At 46.2% G+C, this 18,655-nt stretch overlaps 1 protein-coding gene across 2 annotated transcripts in view; it reads left to right on the top strand.

The window, feature by feature from the left end:
- Positions 1-13,588, top strand: part of KCNK9 (potassium two pore domain channel subfamily K member 9) — a 138,936-nt gene extending 125,348 nt beyond the window's left edge. For both annotated transcript variants that reach the window (XM_053250728.1, XM_053250726.1), the window contains one exon: positions 12,233-13,588. In XM_053250728.1, coding sequence (XP_053106703.1) covers positions 12,233-13,071 — 839 coding nt within the window. In that variant the 3' untranslated portion in view covers positions 13,072-13,588. The remainder of the gene's footprint in view (positions 1-12,232) is intronic.
- Positions 13,589-18,655: the final 5,067 nt, after the last annotated feature.

Here is an 18,655-nt window from a genome sequence, read left to right as displayed (position 1 = left end):
CAAGAAGAAGCTGTGACAGTGGAGGGTTAGAACTGCTGCAGTATTTTATGAAACTGCCCTTTCACTTCATCTGTTTATTTTGACATCCAGGAGGCTGTTCACACAACTGAACACTGGGTAGGACAAGTGTCCTTGAGAGCTGTGTGTGCTCCAAATTTTTGGTTGTGTGGGGAGCAAACAACTAGGTAGGAGGAGGGAGAAGTGATTGTGTGGGAGACAAGAGCTGGGGAGGACAGCTTTTCCTCTTACCTTGGTCAAATGCTGAGTAGGATGGCCCTGCTCATCCCACTTCCTGTCTCCCGCACAATGAGGTCATTCACATAATCAAAAACTGTGTTCTGCCCAGGTTTGGTAGCCGTGTGTGCTCCCAATTTTTGGTTGTGTAGAAGCAAGGTAAGAGGAAAAGCTACCCAGCTACCCAGGTTTCCCTCCAACCTACCCAGGTAGAACACAGTTTTTGATTGTGTGAATGGCCTCAGTGACTTCTCTCTCCTCCTACCTAGTTGTTTGCTCCCACACAAGTGAAAAATGGGAGTGTGCACAGCTCCCAAACCTGGGCAGGACACTTGTCCAACCCAGTTTTCAGTGTATGAACAGCCTCCAGGTATGGCAGGGTTTTTATTTCATGTATTGCATACATTTTAATCCTCAAAAGGACCCTTTGAGTTAAGTTCACCTGAGAGAGAGAAAGTGAGGCTCTCCATACGAGCAGGCTTGGCCTACTGTCCCCACACACGAGCACTCTACACTCCCTGGTCGGCTGGATCGACTGCCCACACGATTACCAGCTTCGTCATGGAGTCGGTAGGGGCTGCGGGGATTGGGAACTGCTTGGCCCCTGGATGTTCTAGCATGCCCCACATGAGTGCGCGGGGCATTCTGGAGAGACCCTCGTGCCAGGTGGCTTCTTGTAACCTCCTGGTCAGAGGTCTCCTCATGAGTTCCCGCAAGGAACTCCTCAAAGTCAGAGGGTGATAGCAAGGCTGTGTCCTCAGGTCATGGTGGAGGAGATGGCTTGGGTTCCCTTGGTTCTCTTGGTATGGGGGGTCCTGACATAGGAACATAGGAAGCTGCCACATACTGAGTCAGACCATTGGTCTATCTAGCTCAGTATTGTCTTCACAGACTGGCAATGCAGTCTGTTGCCTCAGGGACTTCCCAGGCTATGTCATTCTCTGAATATTCTGCCTCATTTCCCCATTAGGGGATCCTGGATCAGGATCATGACAAAAACCAGGCCTGGTCTAGTCCTCACCTTCCTCCTTCAGACCTATAGCTCACAGACGAGTCACAATGGTGGCCATAGGTGTCTAGTCTATGGGGCGAAGGCAAGCAAGGCATTCTGCATACTGATAGTATTACAAAAATGAGTGCTAACATCCAGGTCACTCTTTGGCATGATTTCCCTGAGGAAATATAGTTAACATGTTTCCTCAGTCATGACCTCTCCCTCTCCCAATGTATTTGAATTCCTGCATATTTATGTTTCAGAGCCAATTTTCCTTTGTTGTTATCTTTTATCTCGGGCTGCCGCCTATGAGTAAGAAAAGTCTGAGTCATGGGATTTGGCGTAGTTAACATCCCCCCACCCCTGCTGTCAGAAGGAGAGATGGCCCAGCGAAAGGAAGGCAGAGCCTCATTGCCATGGCAAAAATGAAAGAAGTTGATGGGAAAAGGCTCCTTGTTTTGACGCTGCTTCCATTCTGGTGTAAATAACAGCAGGGGGGTTCCAGATTGCCTGAGAAACTGGATTCAAAGGAACAGAAAATTAGCTGCATTACATTTGCACTTTTGAGGTTCTGCAAATGGTGCGGAAGGAGATCTTAATGGTGTGTTGTTTTTTTAAAATCACCACTGCTGCTGCTGTTGCTGCTACTAGGATTAAAATAATAACATTCCACTTTTTGCTGCTACTCACAAATCTCACTAAGTCAAGAGCTCACTAAGTTGCCTTAGGGAGGGCACTATTTCAGCCTCAGCATCCCATGAGTAACACAGCCTGCCTGAATTTTATTCTCTTTATTCCCAAGTCCTCAGCTGTAACTCAGTGGGAGAGCCCTGCCTGACATGCAGAAGGTCCTAGGTTCAATCCCTGGCATTTCTAAGTAGATTTGGGATATACTCCTGTGTAAACCCTGGAGAACTGATTGTTCTCTCTCTTATTACCATTAAAATTATCAAGCTGGCTCACAGCATAAAATAAAAAATGAGAACTACTAAAAGAATAAAAAGGAGATAGTACGTAAGACCAACCATAGAAAGCATTAAAATCCAGAGATGGGGAATAAAACTCTGCAGCAGGGATCTCAAACTGTGCTCCTGCATCCTTTGTTGGACTACACCTCCCATTATTCCCAGTCACAATGGCCAGTAGCCAGGGATGATAGGATCTGTTGGCCAACATCTGCAACACCACAGTTTGAGACCCCTGTGCTAGAGGTTAAAAGCCTGCAATTGCGTGGTCACGCAAATGGCCCATGTGCATGTGTGGAGGTCAAAAACATGGCCACTATGCTTGAAGACAGGGCTGAGGTGGGCCCAAACTGGGCCAAACTGGGCCTGGGAGACCTGGGGGGAGACCAATTGGGGTAGGCGGAGCTGCTGCAGCCCCCACGGCCCCTTCAGCACACCCCCCCATGGCTGCCACAGCCACCTATGGGAGTAAGTACTTCCCCGCCCACTTTGAACTGGGCCCAAACTTCCCTGCCCACCTTGAACTGGGCCAGTCTGTGAAGAAATATGGAGCTAGATAGACCAATGGCCTGACTCAGTATATGGCAGCTTTCTATGTTCCTATGGCCTGAGTGGTTTGGCTTTATCTCAGACCAAACTGGACCTGGTTTGGTCCAATGCTGAGCCTTCAAACCGAACCAGTTCGAGTGTGAACCAGCTCGATTTCAAGCTGCTTCACACACATCCCTAGCCTGCTCTAGCAGAAAGGTCTTCATGTGAGCATGGAAGAGTAATAATGAAGGAGTAAGGTGAGCCCTTCTTGGCAGAGTATTCTATTACTTGGGTGCAACCACCAAGAAGGTCATCTTCTGTGCCCAGTGAGATGCAGTTCAGAGATATGTGTGTGTGCATATCTTCTGAAGTTAACCTGATGGTGACCAGAGAGAGGGCCTTCCCAGTGGTGCTGCCTTGCATGTAATGCCCTCCTTGGAGAACTTTGCCTGGTATGAAACTTTGCCTGGTTTGAAACTTCCCAGCACCAGGCAACAACATCTTTATTTTCCAAGGCTTTCCAACCTGTCACTGGAGCTGGTTCTCATTGTGGATTCCCCGCTCTCTCCACATCTGGTTTTATTGCTCTGCTGTACTTCTCATTAGGAGTGTAACCACTGCTCAATGTTTGACCCCAAATGGGATCAAACTTTGTGTACTGCTTTTGGTGTTGGGGAAGAGGAAAGGTGGTGGAAGCAGGTGCTCCTCAGGGCCTTTTTTGGTGGTGGTGGGACTAGCAAGATAATCTCTAGCAGGAGACTGATACTATATTTCCAAGCATCCCAAGTCATTTCTGCTAGGGATGCTGGGAAATGTAGATCCAGTCTTCTCTAAAAAAAGTATGCCACTGAGGCTCTGAAGCTCTGGAAATACTTGTTATGCTTCCTCCCTCTTCTCCTTCCCCAGTGCCAGAGGGAAACACGTTGAGGCTCTCCACATGAGCACTGTGGAGAACTGAGGAGGGTGTGGCGAGGAGAGTGGGCATGGCCCACTCCCCCGGAAACAAGCACTCTGCCCTCCCTAAGTGGCCAGATCACAGAGCCAGTAGGGGCGGCGGGGATTGGGGTCTGCCCGGAGAGTGCATGGGGCATTCTGGGGAGACCCCTGACACTGAGAGGCTTGTTGTTGGTTCCCGGTTGGGGGTCTCCTCGTGAGTCACTGTGGCGCCGAGCCGCAGCAACGCATGATCAGGAAAATGGGGTTAGAGGAGTACTCACTCCACTAACTTCATTTTAGAGGAGGGGGATTTAAGCAGGCTAGCCATTGGACTTACCCATGAGCCCAGTGGTTCTCACGACTACTGGAAAGTGGGCTGGGCTCCCACTTTTCAGTGGTCATGAGAATAGCTTCTTTGTTTTAGTACTGAAGCAGGCAAACCTGGCCCTCCAGCTGTAGTTGAACTACAGCTCCCATCATCCCCGGACACAATGTGGCTGGGGAAGTTGGGAGTTGTAGTTCAACAGCAACTGGAAAGCCAGGTTTACCCACCCCTACTTTAGGAGAAGGAGATGGGGAGGTAGCAGTGTCTTGAATAATCAAGATAAAGTATCTGTTGAGTTTTTCTGAGACGCATTTTGTATGTAATATTATTTTCATTATTCTGGTGAGACACCTTGGGAGTTGTGGTAAATGGAAGAGCAGCATAAATGCTTTAGAGAAATACCTGACAGGACTGTTCAAAGAAGTATTGCGATAATGTTTGTGAGGCACTTTGAGTCCGTAATAAAAGTGCTATGGACACAATCCATCCTCAGTATAGCACTTCTACATCTCATTCATTCCAATGTGAGACATTTAAGCATAGACTCAATGCTTAATAAAAATCAAAGGAATTTAATAGAAATGCTTAACTTTGGTTGGATTGTAGCTTTTTATTACTGGCTTTATAATTTACCTTTTATGTGTTGTTTCCTGTTACGAACCTGTGCAAAGATGAATGTTAAAAATACAGATGTATTTCTATTACCTTGGCATTATTAAGAGTGTTATCTAAACTCCATTTTGCTGTCTATATTCAGCAACAGAAGCAGGGTGGCATATGGGTGCAGATTCCTGCTGGTTTGTTGCCTTTGGGCATATAACACTTACTGGGTTACTCTGGACCAGTAACCTATCTTTCAGCCTAACCTACCTCACAGGGTTGTTGTGAGGACAAATGTAATCCTGTATACTGCTTAGGGCTCCTTGGAGGAAGAGCAGGATATAAATGTAAAAATCAATCAATAAAAATAATATCTGCTGTGGCCACAAGCAAAGAAGTATGACACTGATATATATAATAGCCAGTTCCAAACAGTCTTAATCTTTGTAATACACAGGGCTGACTAGGATAAATAGAGCCCTGGATGAAGAGAACATTTGGTGCCCACCCCACTTTTAATCAGAGGGTTTTTCTGTTTTTTGTTTTTTTCTTTTGCTTCCTATCTCATACACTTAACAAACATTGCCAAGATCAGGTCAACACCCACTCCATGACTGCCCAGTTTGCCCACCCTTAAGCCTGGCCCTGGCAGAACTAGCGTAGGTATTTCATTCTTCACTCTCATTCTGAGTTTCCCGCACACTGGCCATACCATTCAGAACAAGTCAGTGTGTGTGAACTAGTTGGTGAGTTTTCCTGCCCTTGCTGACAAATGCCAAAGAGTTCTTGTGGGTGGAGAAATTCACAACAATGCATTCTACACATTATGGCCAGGGGTAGGAAACTCACCATGAAGATGCTGAATCCCTTGGCAAGAGTAGCATCCCGACTGGGTGTATGGCACATTTGCACGTAATGTGGAAATGGAGTTTTAGGGGGCAGAGGTTATCTCACTGTGTTGCCCGTATGCTTGCAACTCTGATTCCTTGAGGCTTCCCATGATTATCTATCTATCTATCTATCTATCTATCTATCTATCTATCTATCTAATTTATAGACCTCCCTTCCAAAAATGGCTCAGGGCAGTTTACATCAAAATAAAAACAATTAAAATCAATGAACAATTACAATCAATGAACAATTAAAATCATTTTAAACTGCAATCTGAACCTTTGGGTTGTAGTGAGTTTCATCGCCCCAACCCGAGGTTCCACACAGCCTGTGCGTCTAAATTTGGAACTGCAGGCTGTGTTCAGTGTGACTGGAGTTGAGGGAGCAAGCATGGCTGAAGTCTCTCTGGCCATGATTGGCTGTGTGGGCTGTCCTTCATGCCAGAAGGAAGCCTGCACAGCCAGTTCCCCCTTCTCTCTGTAGTCTCGTTGACTGCAGGGAGAGTGCTTCTCTGTGACATCTGAATATGGACAGGAGAGCGGTGAGGGAAGGGTGGAGGGAAGGGTCCATTGGACCCGCAGTTCTGCGTTATGTGTGAATGCGGTCAGAAACTGCCATTGTCTCATGTGTACTGAAGAGCACATGCTCTGTGTGTGAAAACTCCAATGTGCCATCCTTGGGATATCTAGTTTAAAGGATCTGAAGTAGGATGCTTGGGAAAGCCTTCTTGGTGAGGCCTTGGTGAGCTGCTGCCAGGTAGACTAAATAGGTTTGGTTTAGATCGGGGATGGGAAGACTTCAGGTTTGTAGGATCTACTTTGCTTTTTTACTATAACTCCAAGGTCCACCAATTGGAGCGAGGTGCAAAACAATGGCTTGTAGGGTGGAGCTCATTGCTTACTGCACCCCATGAACCATGCCCTTTGATAACTGGGCCATCCATGATAGATTTCTTTACTTGCGAGTTTAAGGAAGAACAAGTTGTGCCATGACTCAAGCATTGCATCGCATTTTACAGTTGGCAAGTTAGTGTACATTGGACAGCAACCTTTTTGTTGTTAACTGTTAAACAGTTGGCAGTCTGAAACCTTCCTTTCCTACAGCAAGTCAACCAGAGATCTAACAGTACATCCTGATCTTCCTTCGGCTTGCCCCAGTCTAGAAGGACGAGTATCCTGTCTCTGTTAAGGCGGTTTTATTTACAGAGTTTTGCATTTGTTCACTGGATTGGGAGGAATTGGCTTTGTAATGTGCACCTACTGTATACTCACTGTGCCTCTGCTGTGATCGGTAAATTAGAAGGATCTGATGCTCCAAGATGGCCTTTGGAGGTAATGGAGATTTGCCATGAGCTCCCACTATGTTGCTCCCGTGAATGCAGACACAGAATCATAAACAGTATTTGCACATCATATTCAATGCATGTGCAGTTTGTGTACAGTGTATGTTATTTTGCACACACATTATTTGGCACACATGTACGGTAGGGATGTGCACAAAACCAGTTCACCCGGTTTGGTTCGAATTCGAACCGGGTTTGAACCAGGAGGGGGTGGTTTGGGTTTGGTTTTGTTCGAACCACCCCCTGGTTTGGTTCAAATTTGAACTGGTTTGAACTGGTTCAGACACTCAAAAATTGGTAGAATGGTAACTGTCACCCAGGGGTACCTGTCACCCAAACCCCAAAACAATCAGACACTTGTACGATTTTTTATGAATTTTTGAAAATTATTTTTATTTTTTTCTCATAGGATATAATGGGACTCCAACCAGCCCATTATTCCTTATTGTGGAGCACCCATGGATGCCAACAACCATGCAAACCCTGAAGCAATAAGACACCCCTATGATTTTTAATGAATATTTGAAATATTTTTAATTATTTTTCTCATAGAGTATAATGGGACCCAAACCAGTTCATATCCCCTATTGTGGAGCACCTAGGGGCACAAAAGCAGGGTGGGTGGTAGACAGACAAGGGTGCATACCACCCACAAAACCCCAAGGCAATTGGACACTCCTCTGATTATTGGTGAATTGTTAAAGTATTTTTGAATTCCTCATAGAGAATAATTAGGATTGCAGCAAATGTATAGCTTCACGTCAGGGGGAAAGGGGTGTCGTAGAGTGGAGTTTGGTGGATGGTAGTTCCTAGGGTGGGCAAGGAAGCTATCAGAATTATTTGAAAGGAATTGGGCAAAGGGGTGATTTTTAAGTGGTTTTTGAAGTTTAAGGTTTAAAGTTTTAAGGTTTTTCTCCATAAAGAAGCATGGAGGTGTCAGCAAATGTATAGAATTTGAACCGGTTCGCACATCCCTAATGTACGGCAGTACACTTCCTATCTGTATCCTGCATTTGAAAGGATCTGTACCCATTCATTTTAAAAACGAATGTATGTGCAGACATCCACACAAAAACGCGTGGAAGTGTACAGACAGCTGAACACAGGTGCCGCTTAATGTCTGAATGGGACTGCAGTAGGATCTGAATGAGCCCAACCTTTTATGAGAGACCGGAGGGCAACGAGAGCAGCTGCCGAAGAACTGTACTGTAGAGCCGCAGTCGCTTGCTCTAAAGATCTAGTTTGATCATGTAGTCGAGTTAGAGAACTCAGTTTCTCTCCAGGTAGGTGTCTGTCACCTACACGCATCTAAGAACTTCTCTTTGCTGAGCACTTCTCTTTGATGTGTGTTAAAGTGCTGTGGCATTTTCTGCCTGGGAAACTAACCAGACTCCCCAAACAACCTGCACTGACAGATGAATTCCACTGTTGTGCCACTTGCTTGCATCCATTCAAGCTTGATATCCATCTTGCTGGAGACTGACCTCATTCACAGAAGGGGGGGGGGGAATTAGATCCTTTCAAGGGAAATAAGAATAGATGCTCCGCTGGCTTTTCCTTTTTTAATTGCTCTCTCTCTTTGGCTGACATTTATTTCTTCTTTGTATCCTAACCTAAGCTTTGACTGTGTTTATTCAGAAGTAAGCCCACAGGGGCTATAGCTCAGTGGTAGCGCATCTGCTTTGCATGCAGAAGGCACCAGGTCCAATCCCTGGCATTTTCAGGTTGGGCTGGGAAAGGCTGTTGCCTGAAATTTTGGAGATGCCGCTGCCAGTCTGTGTAGACAAAGCTGAGCTAGATGGACCAGTGGTCTGACTCAGTATAGGACAGTCCCCTATGTCCCTAAGTCTCACTGTCTTGAATGGGGCTTACTGCCAAGTAAGTCTGCAGAGGATTATGGCCTAAGTGAATATCCAATATGGAGATGCCCATATTTTCCTACCTTATATAGGACTGTTGGCAATGCTTACTGGGCTAATATGTGTGTGAGTCATTTTCAATATTTAAAAAGCACTATAGACATGCTGTACTTTTATTCATTAAAAATGTGCTCCCTCTGAAAGCATTTGTTTCTTGATTGGCCCTGGGCAAATGCTCACGGAGTAACATCCCAATGCAGACAGAATAGCCGCTTTAAAGAATTTTTGCTTTTTTAAAAGGTTGCGAGCCCTTTGGGGACAGGGATCCATCTCATTGCTTTATTATTTCTCTGTGTAAACTGCCCTGAGCCATTGTCCCCAGACCCAGGCCCCAAGAAGACACAGACAACAAATTAGTGGGTAAAAGGGACAAAGCTTTATTTGAAACTATTGAACGTGTAAGCGGACTGGATAGGGGTAAGCTCCCCTCCCCAAGACAGTCTGGGGCCTAGCAACAGTCGGGTTTGGACTTCCCCATCCTCCCCTGCGCCTTGCTTGGGCGACACACCCTGGGTCTGGAAGGCAGCAGGCGTCAGCCAACCCCCCAAGGGGGCCTGGATCCTGCTAGGTCTTTGCACACCCCGGACCACGCAGCCCAAGGGCTGTGAAGTCCTGAAGCGGGTTTCATGGTGAGTCGTCCTCCCTGGGCCGCACAAACCACAAGGGAGCAATTGACCAATCACCCATTCAACTATCCAAGGGTGCTCACCGACGTTCCAATCCACCTACTTACCACCCAAACCTGCACTGTCCCTGCCAAGCCGTGACCTGACTATCTAATAACTTCCATTAAAGAAACAGAATGGAGTAGGCGAAACCCACCCACCCCCAACAAGGCCAATGCGTTGGGAGCCAAAAATTCCTACTCGGTCCCCAGAAGGACGACCAGCCTCTAGTCCTGCTCTACTCCCAGGGAAGGGAGGGTGGGGGAATCTCATGCTGGACTGCCTAACTGGGGTGAGGAGACACTGAAGCTGTAGCCTAAGCCCCGCCCCCATGACCCATGGCCCAATCACCTTCTTCCTGGGGCCTCGTGCAGGGGCTGGGACAAATCACCCTCCACACAGCATGAGGCAAGGGGAGGGGGCATTTTTGGAAGGGCTGTATAGAAATAGAATAATAATTAATAATTAATAATAATAATAATAATATATTTGATTTCTATTCAATTTAATAAAAGAAGACCAATTCCTATACGGCATTCCCAACAAGGCTGCAGAGAGGTGTGGTTGCTGGCTGTGTGGGCTTCCTTATTGACTGAAGGACAGCCCACACAGCCAATCACGCCGGAGCTGAAGGGGGAGCTTCATCCCTCAACTCCTGTTCCTGGGGAAACAGCCTGCGGTTCTGAATTTGGGCATACCGCAGGCTGTGTGGAACCTTGGGTTGTGGCGACAAAACTCACTACAATCCAAGGGTTCAGATTCAGATGCAGGGTTTCAAATCTGAATCCTCGATTCTGTCACCACATTTATTTATTTATTTATTTATTTATTTATTTATTTATTTATTTATTTGATTTCTATACCGCCCTTCCAAAAATGGCTCAGGGTGGTTTACACAGACAAACAATAAACAAATGAGATGGAACCCTGTCCCCGGAGGGCTCACAGTCTAAAAAGAAACACAAGATAGACACCAGCAACAGTCACTGGAGGTACTGTGCTGGGGGTAGATAGGGCCAGTTACTCTCCCCCTGCTAAATAAAGAGAATCACCATGTTAAAAGGTGCCTCTTTGCCAAGTTAGCAGGGGCATGATAGCATGAAATAGCATGAAATCCTATTTGCCTACATGTGGACCTAATGTCCATGGAACTGTAGCTCCACATTACATGTAAATGTGGCCACTATCTTTAAGAGACTAGCCGCTTTGAGTTTGATGAAAAGCAGCGTAACAATCTATCAGATGCAATAAATGGATGGATGGATGAAAGAAAGAAAGAAAGAAAGAAAGAAAGAAAGAAAGAAAGAAAGAAAGAAAGAAAGAAAGAAAGGCAAAGGCATAGTGAAAAAGACGGTCTTTTCCAGGAGGGTGTTTGTGCTCCCAGAGCTGTGGTGCATGAGGTCCAGCCTCCCTCCTAAGTGAACTAGGTGCCCAATTAGGGTGCAAAGCGGGCAGGGGTGGCAATAGCCTGGGTAATGTTGGACCTAGGGTCAGCTGTCTTCCGCACCCTCCCCATGGCCTCTGCCCTAGCCTCTGCTTTTGTGGCAGTGGTGAGAGGGATGAGCAGGCCAGTGGATGATGGGGAACACTCGCCTGCTTGCCTGCCCTCCTCGCCTCCACCATTGCCTCCACCCATTGTTTTTGTGGCGAGTAGAGGAAGAGATGGAGATGGTGGTGAGGATGGTGCATGAGCTGGAAGGTGTTTCTTATAACCTACTTGCCTGCCTGCCTGCCCTCCTCACTGTTGCCACAAAGTGGTGGGTAGAGGTGGTGGTGAGAAGGGCAGGTGTGTGCTACCTGCCACGCACTCACCCCGCCCACATCCTCTGTAGTGTTTAACCACTATGTAATGTTTTAGCTTTTTTCCTCCTCAGGAGCTATTATAAGAGCTTCAGTGAAGAAGCAGAATCAAGATCCAGGTCTTAAATAGTATGTTTTCCAATGTGTAAATATTTCAGTCAACATAAGATCAACCCTCCCTCATAAAAAATGTTCCATGTTGGTACATACCTTAGGCAGATTTTGCATTGTGAGAAGTTCCCCAAATGGGAGCTCATGGGGAAATAACTGATCATTTGCAAACAGTTTAAAAGGAGGAGAATGACTTACCCTGGTAATGGAAGGCATTGCTCTCTATCCTGTCTGTCTGTTTGTCTGTCTATCTGCCTATCTATTTTATTATAATTATTGTTTATACCCTGCTTTTCAGCGAAGATGGGCTCTGAAAGTGGCTTACCATTAAAACTCATCAGAAAATGCAATCCATGTGAATGGGTGTGTTCATGAAGGGTGGAAAGAGGAGACAGAGGTGATGTTGCATCCCACTGATCCAGCTTCATGTTCGTCTTTCATGTATTTTGAGATGTTCTTTACACAATCCACTTTGCTAGTTTCCTTCCTTCCTTCCTTCCTTCCTTCCTAGGGCCAACATAGGAAGCTGCCATATACTGAGTCAGACCATTGGCCTATCTAGTTCAGTATCGTCTTCACAGACTGGCAGGGGCTTCTCCAAGGTTGCAGGCAGGAATCTCTCTCTCAGCCCTATCTTGGAGAAGCCAGAGAGGGAACTTGAAACCTTCTGCTCTTCCCAGAGCGGCTCCATTCCCTAAGGGGAATATCTTACAGTGATCACATGTAGTCTCCCATTCAAATGCTACCAAGGCAGACCCTGCTTAGCTAGGGGAAGACCAGCTCTCCTCCTCTCCTCTCCTTCCTTCCTTCCTTCCTTCCTTCCAACATGTGAAATTTGGAACAGATAATTCCAGTCAGCAGCATTTGGACCTTCCTTCCTCTTTAGTCACTTGACCTGTTCTGTCTTTTGCTTCACCAGGTTATGGGCATGCAGCCCCAGGAACGAATGCTGGGAAGGCTTTCTGCATGTGCTACGCTGCCCTGGGCATTCCTTTGACACTGGTCATGTTCCAGAGCCTTGGTGAACGCATGAACACCTTTGTCAAGTACCTCTTGCAACGGATGAAAAAGTGCTGCCGAATGAGGAGCACAGATGTCTCCATGGAGAATATGGTGGCCGTGGGCTTCTTCTCCTGCATAGGGACCCTCTGCATAGGAGCAGCAGCCTTTTCCCATTGCGAGGAGTGGACCTTTTTCCAGGCCTTCTATTACTGCTTTATAACGTTGACTACGATCGGGTTTGGGGACTATGTGGCCCTTCAGACGAAAGGAGCCCTTCAGAAGAAGCCGCTCTACGTGGCATTTAGCTTTATGTACATCCTAGTGGGATTGACAGTCATTGGGGCATTTCTCAATCTGGTTGTTCTCAGGTTGTTCATGAACATTGAGGAAGAGAGGCGGGAGGCCGAGGAGCAGGCGTCCCTGGCAGGGAACCGCAACAGCATGATTATTCACATTGAAGAGGACTCCCAGCATGGCCGGCCACGGTACAAAGCAGAGGTGACAGACCTTCAGTCAGATTGTTCCTGCATGTGCTACAGGTCCCATGAATACACCAGCCGGGTTGTGTCCCACCAGAATTCCTTCAGCTCCAAGCTGAACCTTCAGTACTTTCATTCCATCTCCTACAAGATAGAGGAGATCTCGCCAAGCACATTAAAAAACAGCCTTTTCCCCTCCCCTGTAAGCTCCATCTCACCCGGGTTGCACAGCTTTACAGATAGCCACCGGCTGATGAGACGGCGGAAATCCATCTGAAGTCAGTTGTCTTTGGGGGTTTCGGTCCTTTATTCCTAAGATTGTTTGGGTGTTTTAAAAACAGGAGTTCCTCTACTGAGCCTGAAGGAGGCTAACGGTAAGGAGGAAAGAAAGCAAATCCCTTTTCGGAGACTCAGCCCTGGAGCATGACGCATGGATGAACCTTTTTCCAGCAAAGTATGCCTTACATTGACCCTCCCCTTGATAGTCGGAAGATTCGAGGTGACGGGAAGTGGGTATCGAAATCCAAAGTTGCACACATAGCTGGGAGCCTTTCATGTGCCACACCGGCACTCTTGACCTAACGAACTCTTGTTTTCTGCCCTCACAAGCAGGTCGCTGTGTGTGTGAGCTCGGGTGCGTATGCGTGTGTTGAGAGTGTGGGTATGGGTGCGCACACGCAATTCCACAACTAGTGCCATGCGACTAACAAAAGAGTATCTATCCAAGCATCAGGTATTGGTTTTCTTTCCTTTTGATTCTTCCTTTTTAAGCAGTCGTGTTCTGGCCTGCTTTTGGCTTCCAAGAAAAAGTGGGGGGCGGGCGGGGGAAGGGATAGGGAAAGCTGCGACTCCTTTTTGATTTTGCTGAGTCAAGCATGTGCCATAAACAGTCAATATACTGAGTATATCATACTTTTTTAAATGCTAGATTTTATTAGAGTGTATTAACATTTTTACAAAAGGAACAAGGCAGGAAAGAAGGATTGCTTTTGCTTGCCAGGTCAAATCCTTACAAAATATATATAAAAATACAGCATGCATTTTGTAGAACTGGTATGCATTATGAAAACACAAGAGGGGGGGAAAAACACAACCCTAGCAATGGAAGTAATACTCAAAAGCAAATAATAGGGATTTTGAATACATTTGCTTTAACTCTTTGTTATTGTTCCAACAATTTGCCATGCTTGTAGATTTTTTTTTTTTTTAAAGGGGGCAACAATTGGAACTAAAGAGTATCTATTTTATTATTTCTTGGCTCTTATTTATACAATTTCTTATAACATATTGAGTTCTATTTTATTTTTATTTCTGTGTGTGTGTGTGTGAGAGAGAGAGAGAGAGAGAGAGAGAGTATGCAGAACTGCCTGCATGCATAGGAATTATATATATATTTTTGAATGCTTGGTCAAGGATGATCTACAGAGGTGAATGTATATTGTTTTACTTATATAAAAGACAGGGCATTCCTTGTTTTAAATGCTACTATTACAACTACGACTACTAGTACTACTATTACTGCTAAGAGATGTCTCTAAATGCTTTTGATTTATAAATAACGGGAAGCTTTGGTTGGTCTCAGGAAGAACTCAAGAGACAGTGATTTGGGTTTTGGCCTTCTGGGAACTTGGAGGTAAGGCCTGGCTTTCATTGCTAGGCCACTATGGTTAATGGAAGCACCTGGAGATGTCAAAACCTATTCTGCTCCAGTGTTTTGAACGATTGCATTGGAATTGGGTAGCTTTTGCTAGGTGAGCGGAACGTAATCACATCTCCTTAGCTTGTTCTGTCTGAGAAATATAAGCTGTATGAAACACTGACTTCATACTGAGTCATACCTATAGTCTAGGAATTGCAAATGTGTGCGTGCCAAGGCTGTGTTAGAAATACTCAGGGCCCCAGAGAGGTCAAGCAGGGCCCAGGGCACAGCACTCAAGGGATCAGAGCTCTACCTGTACCCCCAAATTTTGTCAATATGGACCAATATCTTGGGGGCCCTCAGCCTTCTAGGGGTTCAAAAAAGCATCTCTCTCTGCACCTCTGGAATTGCTAGTGTACCATGAGAAATAAATTAATTTCAAAAGGAAGGTCTTCTGTGAACCCAAAGTACTCACCCTCAGAGGAGGCTGCCCACCATGTCTGTGCATGAGTCTCTGCCTTGGCGTTGCCTCTTTTGAATTTACCTCCATGGGTTTGGATCATCCGGTTACTCCAGATGCAAAGAAGCAGCAGTTTGAACTCACTGTAGATATTTCAGAACAGTGACCCACAGATAAACACAGGAGGTGGGATCTTCTGGAGGGCAACCAGTTTCTTACTTATACACCCTCCAAAAATAGGAATATGAGAGTGAAATGTGCCTCCCATTTTAATTCAGAAAAAGCTATGTAACATTTAGAAAACACCGTGCTACTTGGGAAACATAGTGAAAACCTGCTTCTAATTCTTGCTCTTAACCCAGGAGAGTGAAGAGCAGAGGCCTCAGTACTTAGGCTTGTTGATCGTGTGTCTGCTTTTCCTGGTGTTTTCAGGTCCCAGCAGCTGGTTGCCATGTTTGTGAGAGAGTGCTGCGGCTTGAGGGGCTGCTAGCTGTGAATATGCCATTCTGCACAGGATGCTCTATGGTCCCATGCTAGCAATGAATGCTAAGCCTGGTCCTGGCTCCTACTTCCACCCACGTGGCCAATCAGAGCATGGCTGTTGACGTCATGGAGTTTCCCACCTCCTGGCCATGCAGTGCACTGTGGGAAGGTTCTCCCGATTCTTGGAGACTTTTCTGATCCAAGCTTGCCACTACAGCACTCTGGGAGCAGGGTTTGCAGAGTCCAATGGGAATTCTGTTCGTCTGTCCAGTATGGGGTGAGGACCAATTCCAGCCCCAAACCACTCCTTTTGATCATGTGCAATCACCCATTATATTGCATGTGTGCACAGATGTCTGTGCACAAGTTGCATATGTTTGTATGAATGACTGTATATGTGTTCACTTCAAAAGTGAACCTCGATTCAACTCTCCACAAATGCAGGGTATAGATAGGGAGTGTACTACTGTACCTGCTCTGAAGGTAAGGTATGAATAACTATATGTGTGTTCAGATCTGTATATGTGTATGCTGCACACAGATTGTACAGGTGTTGAACATACTATGTGAACAGGGCTACTGTTTTTGAACCTGCATATAACCGTCATGACTGGTAGTCATGGATAGACTTGTCTTCCATAAATTGATTGAATCCCCCTTTAACGTCATCTGAGCCAGTAGGCGCTGCCCCCCATGGCTACGACCACCATGCAACTGAGACTGTATCAACAACAAGTGTGCCGACCTTGAAGAGCAGTGATTTTTACATTTTTGAATTTTCAGCCTTTTCAGACTTCCAGCAGTTCAACTAATCTGCTGAGGAACCCCTTCATGTTGGCCATAGTATCCCTATAGCAGACAGCAGTCCTATTCACACAGTATGTTCCACACACATGCAATCTGTGAGGCTGTTCTCATGCGCAGCCTAACACAGACCAGGGATGCCCAGCCTGGGTTAGGCTGCATGTGAGAACTGCCAGGTTTGGGTCTGATCCTGGTGGGGTAGCACCGCCTAGCCCTGCTTCTTAGCCCGGCTGTTAGCTGAGGTTAAGTGAGCGAGTGCTCCCTTAACTTGGGCTACGGGCTCGTGTGCTAGCTGGGATACTACACAGAGACAGGTGCCTAGAGCGCCCATCTCTTGGGGGAATGCCCCAATGCATCATGCGTGTTGCGCGGTGCCTTGTGGGATTCATGGAGGCCTGTACAATGGTTGTCGGCCTCTGTTTACCAGTGCTGCCAGAAGTAGAATGGAGATTCATCCGCGCTGCCCTTGGCAGTGCTGGTTGTGTGGGTGTGTGGCTTGCGTGCCGCCTAGGTTGTGAGTGGTCATCTGGGGGAAAGTAGGATGACCTCTGCCTTCCCCACTGCCCACCCAACTATGCATGCGGTTGTGTGAACAGACCCTGTGTATAGTTTATGCATGTACAGATTTATATTTTGAGGTGCACACTCATTTCATGCAGGGTGCTGGCTATTGTTGCCTTATCGTGACCCCTGCTAACTGGGGTTTTCAACGTGGTGATTCTCTTTATTTAGCAGGGGGAGAGCAAATGGCCCTATCCACCCCCCAGCACAGTACCTCCAGTGACAGTTGCTGGTGTCTATCTTATGTTTCTTTCTAGACTGTGAGCCCTTTGGGGACAGGGAGCCATCTTATTATTTATTTATTATTTCTTTATGTAAACTGCTTTGGAAACTTTGATAGAAAAGCGGTATATACATACAGTGGTCCCTCGACTTACGAAGCACTCGACATCCGAATGTTTTGACATACGAACGACAAAAAATACCGGAAGTCGTTGCCGGTTTAGATGCGGCTTCCTCGACCTACAAATTTTTAGATGCGGTTTCCTTGACTTACGAGTGTTCCGGACCTCCGTGGATGCGCTTTTCGACTTACGAAAATTCCGACCTACGAACGTGCGTTCAGATCGGATTATCTTCGTAAGTCGAGGGACCACTGTATTTGTTGTGGTGGTGGTCTGAGAATGACCCTGGAACAAACAGCATCCCTGTCTGTGGCTATGCATTTCAAGGGAACCTCAGTAAGTTGTCTTTCAGGGAACTATTACCGAGCTTCTCATGGAAGGACCCTTGAGAAGCTTCTTTGGAGTGCTTCCTTGGAGAACCACTACTGTAGATTGCTATCAAATCATAGCGGGACACACAAGGTTGACAATCTCTGCCGACATTCATGGGCCTGCTAATGTTCCCACATCTGCATTGGCTGCCTGTAGTGGCTCAGTGGTAGGCTGTGGGACATCAGTGTAACACAACATAGTATTGATTCATTGAGATCCCTTCCCTTGCTCAAGTAGCGCTATATCTCTGCAACACCTCGCAGATAAAAATAGGTTCATGTCACTCTTGTGTACTTGGGAACAGCTCTACTCTTACAGTAAGGCAGGAGTTCTCCAACTTGGGTCTTCGGATGCTGTTGGACTACAGCGCCCACCATCCCCAACCACAATGGCTCCAGCGCTAAAGATCTTGAGTAAAGCCCCTCCCCAAACTATTATCCATAGCTGAAGACTTTTCACCTCCTGTATGCTGTATTCACTTACTCTTCCTGAGTCTGCCCTGTAGTAGCTTCTAAAGCAGGTAGGTCAGGGATGATGTGTGAGACTTTGACAAAGAGCATCTGCACCATGTCAGAAAAGTCAATTCCAGCTGTTCTAAAAATTATGCAGATCAAGTCAATTTGCTTCAATTTGCTAATTTTGCACAATTCATCTGCCACCCTAGGGAAGGGAACAAGGAACTACACAGAATACTGACTACCCTCCTCCTGATCAGTAGAACTCCTGTTGAATCCCTTCTCAGGTGTCTGGGATTGCTTCAGAAAAAACCCAGGGACTTTTCAGGCTTATAGCTGAGACATTAAGGATTAGAAACTAAAGTGGTTTCCCCCGGAATGATATGCTCAAGGTGCTGAATTTTGTGGTAGTCCTTAGGTGCTGCAGTTCTGGGCATCAGAACTTTTGGCATAAAGAAAGCCCTATCCAGACATTGTGTTGTATAAGTGTACAGATGTCTGTACACATGTACTTGTTTTTGTGTGCATAGCTATATGTGCATTCATTTTGAAGGCGAACCATGGGCATAGATCCCCTGAAATTAAGGATGCAGATAAGAAATGAACTACTTTATATGCACTCAGCATACGGTGTGAATAACTGTATGTGTGTACAGAGAGGTACAAGCATGCACACACTGTACACAGATTGTACATGCAGTGAACATAATGTGTGAATAGGGCTTAAATTGGCCTCCTTGGGA

The sequence above is a fragment of the Hemicordylus capensis genome, chromosome 4 (genome assembly GCF_027244095.1).
Source record: "Hemicordylus capensis ecotype Gifberg chromosome 4, rHemCap1.1.pri, whole genome shotgun sequence".
NCBI classification, from domain to species: domain Eukaryota; kingdom Metazoa; phylum Chordata; class Lepidosauria; order Squamata; family Cordylidae; genus Hemicordylus; species Hemicordylus capensis.
The sequence above is the reverse complement of the archived record's forward strand: the minus strand, read 5'-3'. Positions and strand labels throughout refer to the sequence as shown.